Raw genomic sequence first — 22766 nt, forward strand, 5'->3', positions numbered from 1 at the left:
CACGGCGGGTGTGACCGGTCGGCAGGGGATGCTCACTCCTCTATGGCACCTGATCCCACCTCTGATGTTTTAGAGATCCGTGTTTGCTCTGCTCCTGATTTGTATTATCTGAATGGACATTTTAGCTTGAATACTGTTCGTTATCTCCATTTATTTCATCTGAATCTTTTTCTTCTCTTGCATACACATTTTTATGCTGAATATATATTTCTATATATATCTTTTAATATGTTAGCTTTTATTTTACATGTAAACATTTTGGCAAAAAATTATGTATTTACTTCGTTAATACATAAAATTTATACAACAGCTATAATATGGTGATGTAACTGTAACACTTGAGTGAACCTTTCTTAATTAAAAATGTTTGCAAATTATCATAAATCGAGAGTATTACGTAATTTACTCCACAACAGGAAAAATGATTAAAATCGCCATTCATTTATATTTCTTCTCTCAAGAAAACCATAAAATTTGTAAAGAGGTACAAATTACTAGTTTATATATTTAATATTTACAATGAAAATAGTGAAGATAACGAACAGTGATCGATCTTCAAAATAGATAAATAAATAAAAATAAATAAAAAAAACAAACAAATAATACAAATCTGTCAACTGGGTGAGTATAAAACACGGACCCCCAGATACTCCAGAAATGGGAATAACAAAGATTACTATTTAGATGGAGGAGAACAGAGGATGTAATAAAGATTGGTAATTTCATATGAATTCAGGATCAGTATTTGTCATCAAATTACAGAATTTTATAACATTTGGAAGTACATAATATTTTTGTAGCAAAAAAAAAAAAAAAATATTAATAATAATAATTCCGAATATATTACATTGCATTTCACTCTAAGTAGTGAAATTCATCTCCAGTTTGATTATTGATGCATAAATAACATGTACGCTTTCATTTCTTTCAATTTTATTCTATCTACCAACTATCAGTTTTATTTCTTCACTGTCAAACTTTGTCTTAAAAACTCTGTTTATTATACCCTTACTGGAATTATTTATATCACTATATCATTTTGTATAAACTAATCTTTGAGTTTTAATTTTATTGAAAATTCATTTAATGCGTGTTGTTAATCACAAACAGAATAACAATATCATCTTCATGAAATAAAATAAACATAAAAATGCAGAGTTCATCTTCACCAAAAATGGTCGTTTGTTTGAACAAATGACACACTAATTAAACATTTAATTAATAGCAAAAGGTGTTATAGGTGGAATAATTTTTATGCTATTATTAATAATTATTATATCTTAATCTAACCATATCCAGATTTTTTTTGACAAAAATGAATATTTCTCCTTCCCAATTGTTAGTTCTAGAGTTATGACTGGAACACTATTTTACTGTCTTATTATCAAATGACCTTGACTTTTGAGGTATTACTGATACATATACACCTTAAGGTCATGAGCACTAAAATACTCAAATATGAAACTATTCCTATGAATCTGTGGTAGACAGACAGACTGACCTGCCACACCAGTTTGTTTCTTCCCCTTTGGGAGACATTTCATGACAAATTGATTCTAAATTGTTCGTGTTTTTAATGTCTTAAAAAATATTGCTCCATTAAAGTACATATTTTAAATGAGATGTGTGGTACAAATGATATGAAAACAGGTTTAAATTTTGATAAAGAATTTGTCCCAGGCCAGTTGATTCAGCCAACCTTCTGTGTGTAAATTGTCACTTCATGATCTAGTGTTGTCATAAGTGTATTACACTGTAGCATAAACAATTCTTAACAAACCATAACATTGGATTGTATTTCTGAAACTGACCAAGAATCTTTATCTCACCTGTACCAATAATAGACCGAGTCCAAAAGGTTATGCTGGACAGAGGAATATCTATAGGTACACTGGGGGGCTTCGGATTCATTGTTGCATAAATGTTGACCACGTGGGTGTACACAATCAGAGTATTAAAACTTGTTTGTAAACTGAATCTGTGGAGTGTAAAAACCATCAAAAAGTAAGTTAATTGTATTATCCGTTTGTTTCTACTCATGTTTTGTAACTGTATTTGATTTCTATAGTTTCTTGGATATGTACATCATCTGGTCATGTTTTTAGATTTTGATATCAAAACGTTAGATATAGTTTTAAATATCTGTCCAAAAAAGTTCAACGCCCACGTCACATAGAAGGTAGCTATATCTTTTTACTATAGGAAAAAAACTTGTTGATTTCATAAGAAAGAAAAAAATTTCAAGATGCTCAAGATAAATGAATAAATAAAATTTAAAAATTAAATAATTAAATATGAAATTTGCTAGCGTGCGTAACCAGCTTCTGCAATAAGTATAACACACGTTATAATGTAAGTTTCTCTTTTCAATGTTTCGTAGATAATTGTAAAAGTTTGGTAATATTAATACCCACGGTCCAGCTGGCTTCAAGGTAAAACGGTGTTAGACTTCAAAATATTTAACTGTGAACAAATAGGCCTCTAACAGGATGAAGGGGAATATTTTTACTTTATTTCGATTAAATACATGTCCACAAATATGGATTTAAAATATCATTCTTTTGTGTTTGCAAAGACTCTCACAGCTGGATAACATACTTTTAGCAAAAATGGATCATATGCTTAGGTTCCTTAGTAAAATGATTCATTTATGTAAAGCCTGATAAAAATGTTAAATGTGGTCCATCAAAGTTACCTATGAATATGCTTGAAAGCTTATTATCGAAAGAATGAGGCACAGACTGCATAATTACGTGTTAACATTGATCCAAATTAAAATTTAAAAACAAACAAGTAAACTAGAAATTATATATATATATATATATATATATATATATATATAAAGCACAATGAAATTTCTTTGTGCTTTCTTCACTTAAGGCAGTTATGTTAGTTTAAGAGTTGTTGTAAAATGTGCATAATTATATATTCATTCATATTTTTATCAAAAGTCTCTTTTTTTTGGTCGTAGATTAAAATCTAATATATATGTAACTTTGTCATTGTCTCAAATAACGTTAAGAATAATTTAATCTACTTCAGTTGAAGTCAATCACTGTAGATTTGATTCTATCTTGCATCATAAGGCAGATCAAAACAACCAGGAAATTAAAACCCTTCAGTTTGCAGTTTTTAGAACTTCTATATGACTTTGTCCAGTGACTTCTCTTTAATGGTTTTGCTAGAGTAATGTTTGGTTTTTTTCTTTTTTTTTTATTACTTATTTTGTCCTTTATTTGATTTATATATACTAGTCAATTTGCATAAGCAAGATAAACTACACACAGTATTGAAGTATTATGTCATCCTTTTGTGCAGCTTTAAAGTTCTTGACTGTCATAAACCCCTTGGCTTTAAAATAAGTACCATGCATGGACCAACATCATGGCACATTATATATATATATATATATATATATATATATATATATATATATATATATTCTCTTTCATATCAATTCTTTGTGAGTGGCAAGGACTGAATTCTTTTGGAATTTCAAGAGCTGTATCCGTTAACTTTTATACCAATTTGTTTTCACTGGAGATATTTCATTCTTTATACGTGTATATTATTCGCCAGTGGGTAAATATTTAATATTTAGAGGAGGAATTATTTAGCATGAAATCATAAAGCCACCATTATTGGATTAAAATAATATTTTTAATTCCATAAGTTATCGTGTTCTGAATTCGATCGAAAATAAAATATAGATGAAAACTACCGTCCAAGCTAGCATAACTAGAAACACGGAAATATTATTATAGCAATAACGAGTATACCCCCTCCCCATAACAATAAGATAAAAATCCTTGAATGTCCTTACCGGGAGTTGGCGGGAAATGTATTTATATACTCATAACCCGGGGATCATTAATGCAGCTTAGATGCGTAAACTGAAAAAGTAATATTCACGGTCGGTTTCCTCTTGAAAATACTCGCTGAGACTTTAATATACCTCGGTCTTTTTAAGAATAATATTTTAAGCCTGATCATTGATTGTGACTATAATCCACTACCAATCCGATTTAATTTAGAACGAGTGCCCAAATGTTCCCTATCTTTACGACTCCTCCGTGTAAAACACTTACAGGCAATTTCCGGCAGTACTTCTAACATTAATGGATATATTCTGAAAGTTTCCTTTTCTTGAAAATAGAATTTGACTTTGTTCTAAGTGTGCATAAAACCAAGACAATAAGGTACGTGACTTATCTTCATAATTACACCAGCATTCGGAATAATTAAAACATTTTAAAAATTCAAGTTGGAAATTCCAACAAATTGCGGGAGTTGCCTGGCTTTAGCTGCACTATAAGCTCATTTCCAATGAATGAACTCATTTAAAATGATAATTATTTCTATTTGCAGTTGAATTAAACACATAAAAATAAATTATCAGATAAAACGTAATAAATATGTTTTGGTTTTTAAAGTTTCTGGATAAAGCGTTTGTGTAAGTTCACACAATAATGTGTCCCTGTATTCCTGAGTTTTGTTGACATACGTTATAAGACGGACAATAAAAACAAGAAATCAAACACATACTGTAATTACTAAATTGTTATGACTGTTTCAAAAACTAACATGAAATTATGAGAAACCGGGAGTTATACCTGGAAATGTAGTTTCATATCTAAATCACAGCTACTAGTATGCTAGTTACTGTTTATGGTGAGTTAGCGGATAAGGTGAGTACTTTTCAGCTGCCGCATTCTCTACTTCTTCCAATAAGTATGAATAATTGCAATTTCTTCATCAGCATTTATTCAGTAAGAGAACAAATGATTGAAGTTCACAAGGACAGAATTTTGATATTGTGTCAGAATATCAAATATCGTAGATCGTTCATTCTTCCTCTCCGATTCAGTTAAAGATAACCATGATATGCCTCAAACAATAACATCACTTGTATAAGAGTATATAAAGATTAGATGTCTTAAAGCTACGTATCAACTCTTATCGTAGTCCTATACCATAATTACAGTAACTCTTTAACACTTTGCTTAGAGAGGACAATATGAGAGATAAAATGTTCATGACTATGACAATAAAGCAAGTGGCTTAACCACTAATAGTTATAGTGTTAATTAACACTCGCTAACCCTTTCGGATACATACATTTTTAGCTGGAACCATTCTAGACATCCATTAAGTATATAAGTGACTAATCATACCGGATATTTACCACTAGCTGGCTAACCATTCTGGATAGTTACTATATACATGTATAAGTGGCTAATCATACGGGATATTTACCAATAGCTGGCTAACCATTCTGGATAGTTACAATTTACATATGGCTAACTATTCAGGATATACACCAAAAGCTGGCAAACCATTCTGCCCTGTATAATAATCAACGACATTAAATAGAGTGCAGCCTTCAGTTCCCTCGTAGTGGCATCGGATATGTTACTGGATAGTGTTTACACATTTTTTGTTAATAAGACAAGATAATGAAGTTAAATTTTTTTTTTCTTTAAATATTTTCATAAACATTTTATGAAGTGTATTTTTTTTTGACTGGAAGCAGTATACATTACAAATACCTCCCGTTGCCAAAAAAATAATAAAACTTTAACAGCACTTAACTTGCAAACGCCAAATAAATAAATAAAATTAATATTAATAATAAAAATGATTTATCAGTTTTAATTGTTTAGCATGTAGATGTCACTCTTCGTCTTTCAGCTGCAAAGCTTGGGATCTGGTGACCTAATTTCACGACTGGTCACTTCGGCATAATTCATGTATTATTCTTCATCACCAGGGGGCATTGTGTCATTCTTTACGTATAAGTGGCAACGTGTACATGTGTATATGTTGGCAATGCAGATCTCAATAAACAAACATATCTATAAATATGTGACAACTTTTAAAAATTGCAGGTTGGGTTAGTCATGCAGACAAGCGTCAAAACGGTTGTTAAAAAATAAACAAGTTATCACAACAGATTTATTAATTACATTGTCTTGTTTTAACATAACACATATGTGTGTGTTGTTTACCTATCCTTATAAGTCATTAGCCTTTTGAGTGTTATGTGATAGATGAGAATTATGATAAAATAAACGTCTTTGTCATATTGATAAGTTGTACGACGGTTCAAGTTACACGAGAGGCGACGGAGGTCGACCTGGTTCTAGTTCTATACATTAATGATGCCTTAATGGTCACTTGTGAATGGACACACAATAGTCTATTTCTGATTGAGGATATTATGATGTTTTTTTTCTATGGGAACAGCAGCATCCTAGGTCAGAGGTAGGGATTTCTGGAAGGACGCATAGCACTCTCCATGCTGAAAGTATTTATGAATCTTCTTGAATTTCATGATGCTCCGGTCTAAAGTATTTCCTGAGTTATTTATCAAGCAGTAATCTTTTATCTGGCGTTTTCCCCTTAATATAGTTTACATATCAGTGGTGTGGAGACACTGATGTTATTATAGTAATAATTAAATAACTAGATTGCATTTTATACAAACAGCTCAGCTGTGCCTTTCCTAACAAATATCATAACATAAAACATAAAATGCATTTTTTTGTGAACAGTACTTATATAATTCAGTGTTTGATTTAAAATGAAGAATTTCATTTGATTTTCTCAAATATTTCCTTTATGTAACCTGTATTTTTCAGGTTAACTGATAAGGTGTTTTAGCATGGCCTCCATAGATAAAATGGGAATTATTAGTAGGCTTTCTCTGTCTTCAGGAACAGATATTGGTAGAACTTAGTTGTCAGAAGTGCCCTTTTTTAGTGCTTTAGGTGTGGAACACATTTCAATGCAATTTGTTTCCAGTACGAGTTGTGTCCCCTTTGTAACATTTTCTCCGAGAGGGCGCAAAAAACTACAATAAACCTATCTTAGCACCTTGCTCCTTGGTTAAAATGAACTGGCAATGATTTTTCTAATCAGTTTATTTCGAACATTACTTTTTTAAAGTCAGTGTTCTTTTCCCTGTTGTCATGTAAAAGGCATGTTTGTCCTCAGTATTCTGCAGATATCACGCTTATGTCAAAGAGTTGTAAACACTGAGAAGTAATATATACTGCCTTGTTTGTGAGTCCTTTTGATAATAAGGCAATGGCGTCTACATCAAGGATAAGCAGAATGGATGTTATAAATCATAATGATTAACTACTAATGAATGATCAGGCTCTTTACGTTGCATTACTGATGATTGCTTGAGCATAACCTCTTTGCACTGAGCTCTTTCTGTTGTTTAACGTTGTTTGGCTGAACTCTGTATATTGTACTACTTTTGTTTGGCTGAGCTCTGTATGTAATACCAATGTTAGTTGGCTGAGTTGTGTATGTTAAACTGTTGTTGATTAGCTAAGCTCATTATGTTATACTACCGATGGTTGGCTGAGTTCTGTATGTTATACTAATTTTGGTTGGCTGAGTTTTGTATGTTAAACTGCTGTTGGTTGGCAGAGTTCTGTATGTTATACTACCGATGGTGGGCTGAGTTCTGTATGTTATACTACTGTTGGTTGGCTGAGCTCGGTATGTTATACTACCGATGGTGGGCTGAGTTCTGTATGTTTTACTAATTTTGGTTGGCTGAGTTTTGTATGTTATACTGCTGTTGGTTGGCTGAGCTCTGTATGTTATACTACCGATGGTTGGCTGAGCTCTGTATGTTATACTAATTTTGGTTGGCTGAGTTTTGTATGTTATACTGCTGTTGGTTGGCTGAGCTCTGTATGTTATACTACCGATGGTTGGCTGAGTTCTGTATGTTATACTAATTTTGGTTGGCTGAGTTTTGTATGTTAAACTGCTGTTGGTTGGCTGAGTTTTGTATGTTATACTACTGTTGTTTGGCTGAGCTCTGTATGTTATACTACCGATGGTTGGCTGGCAGAGTTCTGTATGTTATACTACTGTTGGTTGGCTGAGCTCTGTATGTTATACTACTGGTTGGCTGAATATGTCTTACTGTTGTTGTTTGGCTGAGCTCTGTATGTTATAGTACTTTTGTTTGGCTGAGCACTGTACTAGTATGTTATACTACCGTTGGTTGACTGAGGTCTGTATATTATACTACTGTTGGTTGGCTGAGCCCTGTATGTTATACTCTTAATGGTTGGCTGAGCTCTGTACATTATGCTACCGATGGTTAACTGAGCTCTGTATGTTATACTACTGTTGTTTGGCTGAGCTCTGTATGTTATACTACCGTTGGTTGGCTGAGCTCTGTATGTTATAGTACCGTTGGTTGGATGAGCTCTGTATGTTATACTACCTTTGGTTGGCTGAGCTCTGTATGCTATACTACTGTTGTTTGGCTGAGCTCTGTATGTTATACTACTGTTGTTTGGCTGAGCTCTGTATGTTATACTACCGTTGGTTGGCTGAGCTTTGCATGTTATACTAATGTTGGTTGGCTGGGCCCTGTCTGTTATACTACTGTTGTTTGACTGAGCCTTGTATGTTATACAACTGTTGGTTGGCTGAGCTCTATGTGTTATAGCACTTATAGAGTACAGAGTACGGAGTTTGGATGAGCTCTGTATGTTATATACTACTGTTGGTTGGATGAGCTCTGTATGTCATTCTACTGTTGTTTGGCTGAGCTCTGTATGTTATACTACCTTTGGTTGGCTGAGCTCTGTATGTTATACTACTGTTGTTTGGCTGAACTCTGTATGTTATACTACTGTTGTTTGGCTGAGCTCTGTATGTTATACTACCGTTGGTTGGCTGAGCTCTGTATGTTATACTACCGTTGTTTGGCTGAGCTCTGTATGTTATACTACCGATGGTTGGCTGAGCTCTGTATGTTATACTACCGTTGGTTGGCTGAGCTCTGTATGTTATACTACCTTTGGTTGGCTGAGCTCTGTATGTCGTACTACAGTTGTTTGGCTGAGCTCTGTATGTTATAGTACTTTTGTTTGGCTGAGCACTGTACTAGTATGTTATACTACCGTTGGTTGACTGAGGTCTGTATATTATACTACTGTTGGTTGGCTGAGCCCTGTATGTTATACTATTAATGGTTGGCTGAGCTTTGTACATTATGCTACCGATGGTTAACTGATTTCTGTATGTTATACTACTGTTGTTTGGCTGAGCTCTGTATGTTATACTACCTTTGGTTGGCTGAGCTCTGTATCTTATACTACTGTTGTTTGGCTGAGTTCTGTATGTTATACTACTGTTGTTTGGCTGAGTTCTGTATGTTATACTACCGTTGTTTGGCTGAGCTCTGTATGTTATACTACTGTTGTTTGGCTGAGCTCTGTATGTTATACTACCGATGGTTGGCTGAGCTCTGTATGTTATACTACTGTTGTTTGGCTGAGCTCTGTATGTTATACTACTGTTGGTTGGCTGAGCTCTGTATGTTATACTACTGTTGTTTGGCTGAGCTCTGTATGTTATACTACTGTTGGTTGGCTGAGCTCTGTATGTTATACTACTGTTGTTTGGCTGAGCTCTGTATGTCATACTACTGTTGTTTGGCTGAGCTCTGTATGTTATACTACTGTTGTTTGGCTGAGCTCTGTATGTTATAGTACTGTTGTTTGGCTGAGCTCTGTATGTTATACTACTGTAGGTTGGGTGAGCTCTGTATGTTAAGCTACCGTTGGTTTGCTGAGCTCTGTATGTTATACTACCTTTGGTTGGTAGAGCTCTGTATGTTATACTACCTTTGGTTGGCTGAGCTCTGCATGTCGTACTACAGTTGTTTGGCTGAGCTCTGTATGTTATAGTACTTTTGTTTGGCTGAGCACTGTACTAGTATGTTATACTACCGTTGGTTGACTGAGGTCTGTATATTATACTACTGTTGGTTGGCTGAGCCCTGTATGTTATACTATTAATGGTTGGCTGAGCTTTGTACATTATGCTACCGATGGTTAACTGATTTCTGTATGTTATACTACTGTTGTTTGGCTGAGCTCTGTATGTTATACTACCTTTGGTTGGCTGAGCTCTGTATCTTATACTACTGTTGTTTGGCTGAGTTCTGTATGTTATACTACTGTTGTTTGGCTGAGTTCTGTATGTTATACTACCGTTGTTTGGCTGAGCTCTGTATGTTATACTACTGTTGTTTGGCTGAGCTCTGTATGTTATACTACCGATGGTTGGCTGAGCTCTGTATGTTATACTACTGTTGTTTGGCTGAGCTCTGTATGTTATACTACTGTTGGTTGGCTGAGCTCTGTATGTTATACTACTGTTGTTTGGCTGAGCTCTGTATGTTATACTGCTGTTGTTTGGCTGAGCTCTGTATGTTATACTACTGTTGGTTGGCTGAGCTTTGCATGTTATACAAATGTTGGTTGGCTGGGCCCGTTCTGTTATACTACTGTTGTTTGACTGAGCCTTGTATGTTATACAACTGTTGTTTGGCTGAGCTCTATGTGTTATAGCACTTATAGAGTACAGAGTACGGAGTTTGGATGAGCTCTGTATGATATATACTACTGTTGGTTGGATGAGCTCTGTATGTCATTCTACTGTTGTTTGGCTGAGCTCTGTATGTTATACTACCTTTGGTTGGCTGAGCTCTGTATGTCATACTACTGTTGTTTGGCTGAGCCCTGTATGTTATACTACTGTTGTTTGGCTGAGCTCTGTATGTTATACTACCGTTGGTTGGCTGAGCTCTGTATGTTATACTACTGTTGTTTGACTGAGCCTTGTATGTTATACTACTGTTGGTTGGCTGAGCTCTGTATGTTATACTACCGTTGGTTGGCTGAGCTTTGCATGTTATACTAATGTTGGTTGGCTGGGCCCTGTCTGTTATACTACTGTTGTTTGACTGAGCTTTGTATGTTATACAACTGTTGGTTGGCTGAGCTCTATGTGTTATAGCACTTATAGAGTACAGAGTACGGAGTTTTGATGAGCTCTGTATGTTATATACTACTGTTGGTTGGATGAGCTCTGTATGTTATACTACCTTTGGTTGGCTGAGCTCTGTATGTCATACTACTGTTGTTTGGCTGAGCTCTGTATCTTATACTACTGTTGTTTGGCTGAGCTCTGTATGTTATACTACTGTAGGTTGGCTGAGCTCTGTATGTTAAACTACTGTTGGTTTGCTGAGCTCTGTATGTTATACTACCTTTGGTTGGTAGAGCTCTGTATGATATACTACCTTTGGTTGGTAGAGCTCTGTATGCTATACTACCTTTGGCTGGCTGAGCTCTGTATGTCGTACTACAGTTGTTTGGCTGAGCTCTGTATGTTATACTACTGTTGTTTGGCTGAGCTCTTATGTTATACTACCGTTGGTTGGCTGAGCTCTGTATGTTATACTACTGTTGGTTGGCTGAGCTCTGTATGTTATACTACTGTTGTTTGGCTGAGCTCTGTATGTTATAGTACCGTTGGATGGCTGAGCTCTATATGTTATACTACTGTTGGTTGGCTGACCTCTGTATGTTATAGTACCTTTGATTGGCTGAACTCTGTATGTTATACTACCTTTGGTTGGCTGAGTTCTTTATGATATTCTACTATTAGTTGGCTTAGCTCTTTTTGTTTTGTTCTGATGGTTGACTGAACGTAGAATGATAACGCAATGCCTCAGTTTCTTATAAGTTTATAATCTCTTCATTTTTTTTTCTTCAGAATTTACAATAACAACGAATGCCTTTAGATAGTGATTGAAGTCAAAGTCATTTGTTTGACAATGAGCTTCCATTTTATCGCTTTGTAAAACTGTTTTGTGTTTTATTTTGAATTGATTAATCACACTTTCCTATATAAGCTGTAAATTTCTTATGAAGTACTTTCCCTAATTAAACTCTGCTTTTTGACGTTACAAGAGAGGAAAGAAGGAATGTTGTAATGTGCGTTCTATACATGTGCTTTCAAGTCACAATATTCTTTTTTTTTTTAGATCGACCAGTGTTCAAGGCCGTAATTACCACTGAGGCAAGTGGGGCAAATGCCTCACTAAAATTTTAGAGTTTTCTGAAAATTGATAATGGCTTTACTTTGATCTGAAATTATTTGCATCTTTGTACTAAATTCATTATAATACTTTCAACTTTACTTCCAAATCGATCACCTCACCAGATGCTTCATCATAGTTTAGAAAGCATGTAAAAAAAAAAAAATTCAAAATATATGTGAAAATTTTCAAAGATTAAGTCTTTAATGTACTAAAACCCAGGTTTTGAGACCCCCCCCCCCCCCCCCCCCCGAGAACGCCATCAGGACACTACCCTCGACCCATTTGGGACTCGGGTGGCCCCCAGAATCCTTGCCTCACTAAAATGTTGAGCCTAGTTACGACCTTGCTGTTCATTATTTTCACCTATATATCCTTATGAGACCGTAGACTAGTCTTTAAGTGTACGTCCCTTTTATAAGTTCAGTGATATTACATAATATTGTTTAAGTTTATTATCCTGTAGTATAACATTAATCATGAAGTACATGTAATTGTAATAGCATAATTATTTCCCAGTAAAATAGGGTACATGAACCGATTATTCTTTAAAGAAAACAATCCACATTGAAAAGATGTCCATAGTATGGTGGCATATATTTCTGTCCCCTACATGCAAGATAAATTATGTTAACATGCATCATGATTTATCTTGCATGTAGGGGCAGAGATGTCTAATAAGGCATGCGCGTTATAGATATACAGATGCACAATACGAAAGACATAAATAACATAATATTTATGTCTCTGAAAATACTTATCTACTTCGCAGGATCAGGCAGTTCAAATTGTATTTATTATGTTTTTTTAACTATACAAGATTGTTCTATTGGCTTTACGTTGAAATATTTTCTAAAAATTGTATACTATTACAATTTAAATAGTACACATGTACACCCCTTAGATTATGTAATCAGTCATCCGCGCAGTGGTAGGAGCGTTTGCTCTAGAGTCGCGGAGTAAAGAGTTGATCCTTACGTCACGGGTTCGAATCCCACTGTGGGACGTGGAGACCAGTCCTACGGATGAGACCGTGAAAACCGAGGTCCCGTGTCGCAGTAGGTGTTGGCACAAAAAATATTCCTCACTGCTCAAAGGCCGTAAGTGCCGAATACATGCCTTCACCGGCAAGTGGCGGCGTCTCAATATGAGTGAAAAATTCTCGAAAGGGACGTTAAACAAAGAAACAATCAATCATGATCAGGTGTTTATGTTATCAGGTGTTCAGCTGAAGGTCACATCCTTGATGAAATATTCTTTTAATCTTCATTACAATAGAAAGTTTTAGAACATTGCTAGTATATGCATGTTTGTTTTCATACAGGGATACCACTAAGTAAAATTAATACGCTTAAATTCACACGTGCAGGTGAAAGGCATGTTCAGATTAAAATTTAATAAAGGTGTGAAATAATGATACAATGTCGGTAATCCTGTTTCAATGACCTTAGTTTGGGATTTTCATTGATCGTTTAGCACTCGTTTTAGTCATGTTTCCTGTATCACGTGCATAACTTAAAGAAAGCAATAGCTTTGTTTTTAAAATTTAAAAAAAAATATGTATTTCTGGAGCAAAACAATGCAAATGGCCAATCTACTGTTGTCTGTAGTTATAAACTGGTTTTCCAACAAAACTTTTATTAATTCATTAGTTATAAATTAGATTACTATATAACGTAACGAGGTCTCCTTTCTGTATTTTCAGATGATGAGAAAATGCTGTCATTGGTGCCGATAATTAATCAAATCAACTGATCGACCAATCAAATTTCGAGCTGATGTGTCCACGTTTGATTTTATTGAACTGAATTTATTTCTTGTGATATTTGATTACGCTCCCCGTGCTCTGTGACGATATATAAAGAAATATATTGGATTTTTCATCATATAGGAGTGCTTCTTGCCTCTTTCAGTGGTAGAGAAAAATTCTTTTAATTACACGATTTATGGTATATTTAAGACCTATAATTCACAAAAACCCAAAGGTCTGTCAACTGGGAAAGTTCAAGTGGATTAATGGAATTTAAAAAATCTATACTATAAACAAGACTTATGGTAACTATTGCCAAGGTTGGAGAGTTCATTTCCAGTCGGGATTAGCCATTAACACCAGTTTACTCACCAGACTAAGGTATATTTTCCCCGAAAACAATGCCTGCATACTGAAAAAGTAACAAACAAAAGATACATGACGATGAAGTTACCGACAGTACACCACATCCCAATTTTTTGTGGATTATACACAAAATGAGGACTGCCCTCTCCAGAAAAACGTGTCTTTGGTCAATGGAAGTTAATGAAGTTTAGTTTTACTTCTTGTGTTTTATGATAGTGCCAAAATAGTTTGCAGAGGAGAATGTTATTTCGAGAAAAGGGATAGAGGGTTGGAGGATGGAGTTTTAACTTAATGCGTAATCTGCCCACAATTTTGACTCAGATGTATATGTTTCATTCTTCAAGAGCGGATACAAAGAATTAATTTTTTCTTGCATTGAATTTTGAGGAAATCCTCGTTCCTAGGGGAGTATAAGTGTCGTGTTCGTCAGTAACCGGGTCCCTCTGGACACGATTACGGTGTCTACTTCCAAACAAAACAATTCTAATAAAATCAAGTAAGGCATCAAATTTGTCAACAGTGTGTCACAGACGCGATTGAAACTGGAATATTTTCTCAAATAGAAAATGTTTTCTCAAGTATTTAAGACTGTGGATTGTGCAGTATTGGGTTGAATGAGATTTCTGGAATGGAGGAACAGACATTTCCAACTATCAATATTAACACATCAGTGGTGTATTCGCTCTCAAATTTAACTGCTCTAAATCTGAGCACCACCGAGTTTCCAAGGCCCAAGGAAACGACATCGGGAATCCCGGAATCCCCCTACACACCATGGGAACAGGCGATTATACTATTTTTCCTCATTTTAATGATGATCGGGACGATCATAGGAAACTCTTTGGTATGCATAGCCGTAGCTTTGGTAAAACGACTGCAAACGCCGTCAAATCTCCTCATTTTGTCCCTCGCATTATCCGACCTTCTGGTAGCTGTCTTAGTCATGCCATTTGCAGCAACCAATGAGACTGCAGGTCATTGGCTGCTGGGGGACATCGTATGTGATATTTTTACGTCACTAGACGTGATCTTGTGTACCGCTTCTATTTTGAATTTATGCATGATAAGTGTGGACAGATACCTTGTAATCACTCGACCGTTTCAGTACGCAATGAAGCGTACACCACGGAGGATGGCTGTTATGATTGCTAGTGTGTGGATGTTATCTGTTGTGATTTCAATTCCCCCTCTGTTGGGATGGAAATCGGAAAGGCCTGACTATGTTTGTTTTATTAGTCAAAACATAGGATACCAAATCTATGCAACTCTTTTGTCCTTCTATATTCCACTAATGGCGATGATATTTGTGTACTTTCGTATTTGGCGGGTATCATCGCGTCTCGCTAAGAAGGAAATGAAATCTCAGCCTGGTAGTATTGATAAAGGAGCTGAAATACTCTACCTTCCGTCTCATCGCACTCCAAGGCATAGCAAAGAAAGTGACTATGGAACGCATCCGAACGGAATTCTCAAAAACGGTGGATGTGGTGACAATTGTAGTAGTAAAAAAAGTTCAAAAGAGGAGGAGGAATCCATGTTAGATATGTTAGCTAACCATAGGAATAATAATCGCCGGAGATTCACACTGAAGTCACTGCTAAGTCGTAATAGCAAGCACTCTCATAAGGAGAGGCGAGCAATAAAGACACTAGGGGTCATAATGGGCGGTTTCACCGCGTGCTGGTTGCCATTTTTTATTCTTGCCGTCATTCGACCTTTTTGTGGTGTGAACGAGGAAAATTGTTCCATTCCAGGAAGTCTTATGAGCATTTTTAACTGGTTAGGTTATTTCAATTCATTTTTGAACCCCTTGATTTACGCTCGATTCAACAGAGAATTCCGAACTCCATTTATAGAAATTCTCTGCTGTAGATGTCGTAAAATAAACATTCGGATCCGCTCGGAAAGTTATGCTGAGAAGTATGGTGAACCAACAGTGCTAAGGGACACGACATTTAGGGATAGTCTGAAACCCGTTACAGACACTGTAGTACGGTATGATAGCCAAGGGGTAACGAATGTGCATATCGGAAACGGCAGTGCCGATAATTACGATAAAGACAGAGAAAGTGTTGTGTAATAATGGATACCAGCCACTTAGCTGTTTAAATAGAGCATAATGATATTTCTATAAGGGTACAATTTGCGTCCACAAAGCGTTTGCTAAGTCAGTGCTTGAGCAGCGAGCGCTGTACTTGTTGTTAATGACGGTATGTAAGGTTCTGTATACAGAGCAACCCTCCCTTTTATATCTGTGATACAAGTAAATTGTTATAATTTGTTGATATGTGAACTTGCCAAATTGCAGAAATTTATGTATAAGTTATTGTTAGGTATCAAGTTTAATTATTCTACATTTGAGATTAACCATGACTTGGGATTTTCATTAGGAACATACATTGCTTTGTAGACCCTATTTTACAAATCGATTTAAAATTAAGCTGTAAAAATTTTAGCCTTCTTAATTTTCATAGTAGATAGAAAAAAATGCTTGTCTAAAATTTATCTAAATAATTTTTCCAATTCACACAAATTTCACGTTCATTTTCTTTGAAGAAAGAAATATATTTCGGAAATATATCTTTATCTTAATATTAAATCTTTTTGTAAAGCAGGCATCTCTATTGCAAACCATTTTTCATTTGAAATACATAATATTACAGTAATATTTTTTGCAATATTTGTCATTTATATTTGACAGAATGTGTACGTGTGGGAATAGAGCAGTTCTGGTTTTGCATGTAGTACGAATTTCCCAAAAAGTTTTAAAGACTAGAACTAAAAATGTAATCCTGCAAAGCAGTAAAATTATTTGGAAATTAGGACTATGTGAAGGATTATCAAATGTTGTAATGTAAATCTGAAATGAATGTGGCGGAGAGTTATCACTTATCATGTATACCTGTAACCGGTACAATCTTAAAAAAATATAACCTACGGAACACGAAAATAAAACATCTAAAAGTTTGTTTAAGCCATGTATTTAGAGGAGTGTTACTTTTAATTTGCACTAAAGACATTTACTACGTAGACAAAACAACTAAATTAAGAACATTATCTTTCTAAATAGTCATTGAAATGATTGTATCCGTCGTCAAAGAACGACGCCACTAGATTAAACGATTAGGTTTCGTAGCGCTAAAATCTTTTAAATACAACTTCATTTGATACAAATCCGAACCGGATTTAGTTATTTAAAGTTAATTTGGTCTACAATGTTCACCAACGCAAAGACAGATTCAAAATATTTTATTCGTAATGTTTTAAGTTTTAAATATTTAATTTAAAACATTTTCTCTCACACACGTTTGGTCTTTTGTAAATGTTCTATAAGATACTATGATGATCTTTATTTTTGAGATCTTGTATAAGCAAAGGCTAATTTAAACTTGAAATAGGTCAATCCCGCGAATAGAGAAAGCGCAAGGGTTACATATTTAAGAGGTATCAAACTCTCATTCATTTAAGCCGATTTTCTTCTAAATTTGGTAGATCTTTGGATAAGGCGCCTGACTGGTAGCAAACTTCTAAGGAGGGGCACTTACAGGTTATCCGCGCAACACTTCACGGGGAGGCAAAAATTATACAAGGTTATAAGACCAGCGAATCGCTGTCATTCAATCATCATTTCTTAGTTAAATATTGCAATGCTCAAGACTGTGTTTATTCCAAGTAAACATTTCTAGCAATAAAATCACCAAACCATGCACTTAAAACTGCTATATCCCGGGTTTCCATCTAAACTGCTGAGAAAGTCATATTGTTAAATGTAATACTCCGCATCATTATTCCGAGAAAGCTCATTATTTATTTTTATTTTTTATTTGTAGAAAAAACACATTTTTCCAAAGCATAATATTTATATTGTAAATATTGTAAATAGTATTTATATTTATGTTGTTGAGATTGGAAATCGTCTTGAAATCCGTCATTCTGTATTCACCAAGTGAATATTTCAATGTTTTGTTGTATGCTACATCTTCATGCTCAGTGCTTGTAAAGTGAAAGTAAGCATTAATACAGACTGTTTTGTTTTGGTTGTATTATATGTTACGATGTTAACTTAGTGAGAAATTAATTTTGATAAAATGTATTTAGTGCTAGGTCTAAGGACAAAGATCCCGAATACTCACTAAATATTTCAAAATGTGCTTAACAAACTAAATTCTATTGAGTCGAGCTATATATACATGTTTAGCATACTTTAAGGGTTTTCTGCTTTCCTTTTTTGATATTGAGATAATTTGATTTTTGAAATTGCTTCATGCAGTTAAAACATGTCATCAGATAAAGGAATGTATTTAATTATATTGAAACTGCAAAAATGTTTTGTTTTTCTTTCAGTTTTTGAAATACTCCGTTTCATCCAGACGCTTAACACACCAGTATGGTGACTTTAATGACTCCCAAAACTGGTTGTTTTTTGTTTTATTTTCATTATTTCTTTATTTATAGATTTACTTTTTGAATATCTGTTCAGCCGATCATTCTGCTGAAAGAAATACTGAGTGCTTTTGTACAGAACAAATGCATTTATTAATATTTGTTGCGCCAAAATATTAAAATAAAAAACTAAAATAATAGAATAATATTTGTCTCTTATTTTTTTTAAGCTTACAATGTTTATCGACGGTTAAATAAATTATTCCAATATAAAGCTGAAATAAACCTTATCTGGATGTAGGTTCCTGATTCATAATACACACGCCGGTGCCGTTGTCAAAGACAAGAGAAGATGGGGAATATGACCAATATACATATAGTTTGTACCTTGGAGTTTTCCTACCCAAAAATTTATAAGCAAAATTATTCACTTTCTGCACAGTTATATACGTGTTTTCGAAACGCGAAGGCGTTTTTGTTAGCCATATGTTTGCACGAAAAACAAATTCAATAGCTATATCCTCGCACCTGCTGAAAACGTTTTCTTTTTCTCCCTTTTAAGCTTGAATCTTGAAATAAACATAATACAAACTGATTTTATTTACCCTTTTGTCTCGGTTGTCTTAAAATGCAAAAACGCTCGAACCTGAGGCCATAAGTAGACTTTATCTGTTCAATTCAATGGTTTATCTGCAACTGATATATAAATCAAAATTTTCATCGCGAATCTGGCATCTGAACAGTGCCTAGAGAGACTAGTAGATGGTATAGTGTAAAATAATATAATAAATCTTCTCAGCCCAAAACCGAGAGGGAATATCGATATCATTTTTACATGTATTTATTATATCGAACATGCTCCTAGATAAGAACTTTCTGGAATCCCACAGGAATTGAGTATAAAAACCTGTGTATGTAATTAGATATTTACCAATCATCTAATCAGAGAGAATGTGATGAAAATTTAATGAAGTGGTCAGAAACATTGAGTTCGAGTTCATCCTTTAAGGACATCGTAGTAACCTTCAGAGAAGGTCATCACTACTTCTGAATTAAGATCTGCAAAACCCCTAGCTCACTTTAGCTTATAATTAACAGTATTACATTGAAGTTATTTTTGGCAAATCTATAAGATATAAGTACATGTCAAATTTGTCTTCAGACTTTCGCCCGCTATAGTAAACAATTTTTCCAGGCATGTTAAGGTGATTGATTAACTTGGGTTCAGTTTAGGCTTCAGTTAATTTGAAATCGTATCCTAACGCATGAGAGCGTCTGAAATTCTACGGAAGATCGACCAAATATACTTTGAATTCAATAAAAGCCATCCGCATCTGGCAGTCAAAGATGAAACAAACACTTTTTTTAGACAAAACAACTGAAAACCAGCTATGTTCATTTACAAAACATCCGTGACAATAACAGCAAAATTTATATATAGAAATCAAATGTGCCGATATTGAGTCATGTTTATTATTTGCTTAATTAGCGACTTTATTTGTGATTGTTTATAGATAAGATAATGCCTATCAATTAAGTTTCTTTCACAAACTTTCGTTAAATAACAGAGAGGACACATATAAGCGATTGTTAATGGTTAATTCTTTATTCTTTACGATCCAATGCTGTGGATATCCAAAAGACAAGAAACATCAACACATACAATCATTCTGATGAGCAAAAAATAAATATTTCATGCACATATTTATTATAAATGTTTCAACTAATGGTAAAAACCCAACGAAATTAACGAGAATTTCACAGAATGTTCGCTAATGAAGAATACATGTAATATTTTGCTATTCATTGGAAACGCAAAAAAAAAAGAAGAAATAATGAAATATAGAAATTCTACACGAGCAAGACAGATAATTGAATGGAATTGTAAAAGAGCATAGTGTGAATGCTGCCTATGGAAAATCTATCGCTAGATACTGGATATTCCCAATGCAAGAATCTGGATCCTCTCCTGCATTCTACTATTGATTGACACATTGTAGCTGGATGATCTTACATGTGCTATTTACTTACCTGCATAATGGGATCGGTCTATTAAGGGTTTACTTAATCCGCGACAATCTATCCTACATTTTCTTATTTACATGTTAAACTACAAACAAGAAAACCTGTACGTGTTGAAGACACTTCCTCAGTTTTTCCCCCCAGGACCCCCAGAAAAGCAGAGCCAAGGAGAATTTTACCTGAATGTGAAGTGTATCTTCCTCTACCAAAAAATAACAAAGAGAGAAGAAAAAAGGAGAAAAATCGTCAATTTTCGTCAATACAAGAAAAATAAATGACAGTAATATGCAGATTACATCGAAAGGTGCATAGTGCAGACAACATTACTTTTTTTAAAAACAGATATAGAAAATTGGGCTTAAAAAATTACATTATGCATATGCATTATATCTAAAAAAAAAAAAAATTAAGCTGAAAAATACGATGCAAAAATAAGGAAAAAAGGTAATTGTTAGCAACATTATTTATTATGCTTAAAAAAAAAACCTACAAACTCCCTTCTCAATCGCATTCATGTGATTTTTTTCATGGCGAAGCTCCGCAGATTTAATGATGATTTGTGAACCACGCTTTCATAACGAGATACTCAAGCACATTCCGCATGGAGAAATGCATTGGTAATCACCTCAAAGCGGCTATTAATTCTGTCAACTTCCTTTTGGCGATCAGCTTTAATACGAAACTTATTCTGTAATTCAGCCACTGTCGTTCATTGCCGCTAGTCCATTTTATTGAGATCCAGAAAGGAAGTAGAACATTTATCATAACACGTAAAAAGTACCGCCAATTTAAAGAAATATGAATACCAAAGGGAAAATCTCAAAAACTTGTTTTTATATGATTCAGCAAAAAACATCAACGTTGAACTTTGAAAAAGGATAACTTTTTAAGCTCATAATTACGATTATGATTATCTGTATGAATACCTATGAACTAAATGTGATCTTACAAGATTCTGAACCATAGACTGGGTCGCGTCTTCATTTAGTAAAAATATATTATCGCAGCAATGTCTTTGGTTCTGGCAATAAATAAGCTATATATACTACATGATGATGTAATCATGAACTTTGGAAATATTTTGTGGGGTAAATGCTAAATACAGTCCTAATTTAAAAGGCATTATTTACACTGATAACTCAATTCTAAAATAAATAAACTTTTTTTAATAAATACAAATATCGATGATTCTTATTTTAAATGTTGTAATACCATATCCATTTTTTAAAATAATAATCATAAATTAAAAGATTTATAGGGAATGGGATACAGTGGAAAGTATAGCCATATTGTAGAAAAGTGAATGACAAATTACGATATGTCGTTAGAATTTACAAACATAGAAGCTTCTTACCTAATTTATCATTTCAGCTTGTTAATTTGTTTATACTTGTCATCAATCTTTATTTTTCAAAAGATTAAGACTATTTATCACATTTTATGGCTTTATAATTATTTACCTTCTTTTGTCTACTGTTTAAGTGATAAGTACTATAAATTGACATAAGATTGGATTTCTCTCTAAGGTTCCTTTGAAAGAAATTCTAAATTCACATCCTCAGTTAAAATGGAGAAAAACAGCTTGTCGATTACGGCGAGTTTGAATAAAATGTATTAATAATCTTCTCGCAGTGAAAAAGGAGAGCTGGATTTCAAATGTTTAAGAAAAGTCAATGTTTGTTCGACTAGTTGTTCCTTTCCCAGTTTTCAGTTATTCTTTTATGCCATTATGTAATTGAAGGACTTCCACAAATATTTAAGGATCAATTTAAAGATACTGAAATTCTTTTACCTTTTAGAGGTTTTTAATTGTATTCTTTACAACATCATAACTTATTCAAAGAGAAAATGATTAAACGACTTTTGTTTTGTCTTTTGTTTTTGATTTAATGAGAATATTTGTGGAGAAAAGATATATATATATATATGATGTATTGCTTATAACTGCATATTTTATTCACATATATAGATATTTTTGGTCTTGCTCGAGAAGGAAGGGACATTGTTGTCTCTTTGTCTGCTGGAATAAAAAAATATACATGTTAGAACTCTAGAATCCTAAATAGGAACGTTACTGACTTTGAATCATCTCTTCCCGAAAAAAAAGAAAGAAAACTATGGTAAATCAAAGTTTTTACTTTAGAAAACAATAATTTTTTTAGTGTTTCATTTTCATTTTTTAAATCTTAATTCCTAAAAGAGATTTCTTTATATATATATTTAATGGAACTATTACTTGTATATTTAGAATCATCGGTAATTTTTTTGCTTTGTGATTTATTTTTACAGGGAAATTGGAAGTATTATGGGAAT

General features: G+C 34.0%; 1 protein-coding gene across 2 annotated transcripts in view; it reads left to right on the forward strand.

The window, feature by feature from the left end:
- The window catches only part of LOC133194105 (5-hydroxytryptamine receptor 1-like), a 104877-nt gene extending 88202 nt beyond the window's left edge, over positions 1-16675 (forward strand). For both annotated transcript variants that reach the window (XM_061330079.1, XM_061330088.1), the window contains one exon: positions 13638-16675. In XM_061330079.1, coding sequence (XP_061186063.1) covers positions 14677-16128 — 1452 coding nt within the window. In that variant the 5' untranslated portion in view covers positions 13638-14676 and the 3' untranslated portion in view covers positions 16129-16675. The remainder of the gene's footprint in view (positions 1-13637) is intronic.
- Positions 16676-22766: the final 6091 nt, after the last annotated feature.

The sequence above is a fragment of the Saccostrea echinata genome, unplaced genomic scaffold (assembly GCF_033153115.1).
Source record: "Saccostrea echinata isolate AGI-Se365-2 ecotype Australia unplaced genomic scaffold, CSIRO_AGI_Sech_v1 ptg000001l, whole genome shotgun sequence".
Taxonomy (NCBI): Eukaryota; Metazoa; Mollusca; class Bivalvia; order Ostreida; family Ostreidae; genus Saccostrea; species Saccostrea echinata.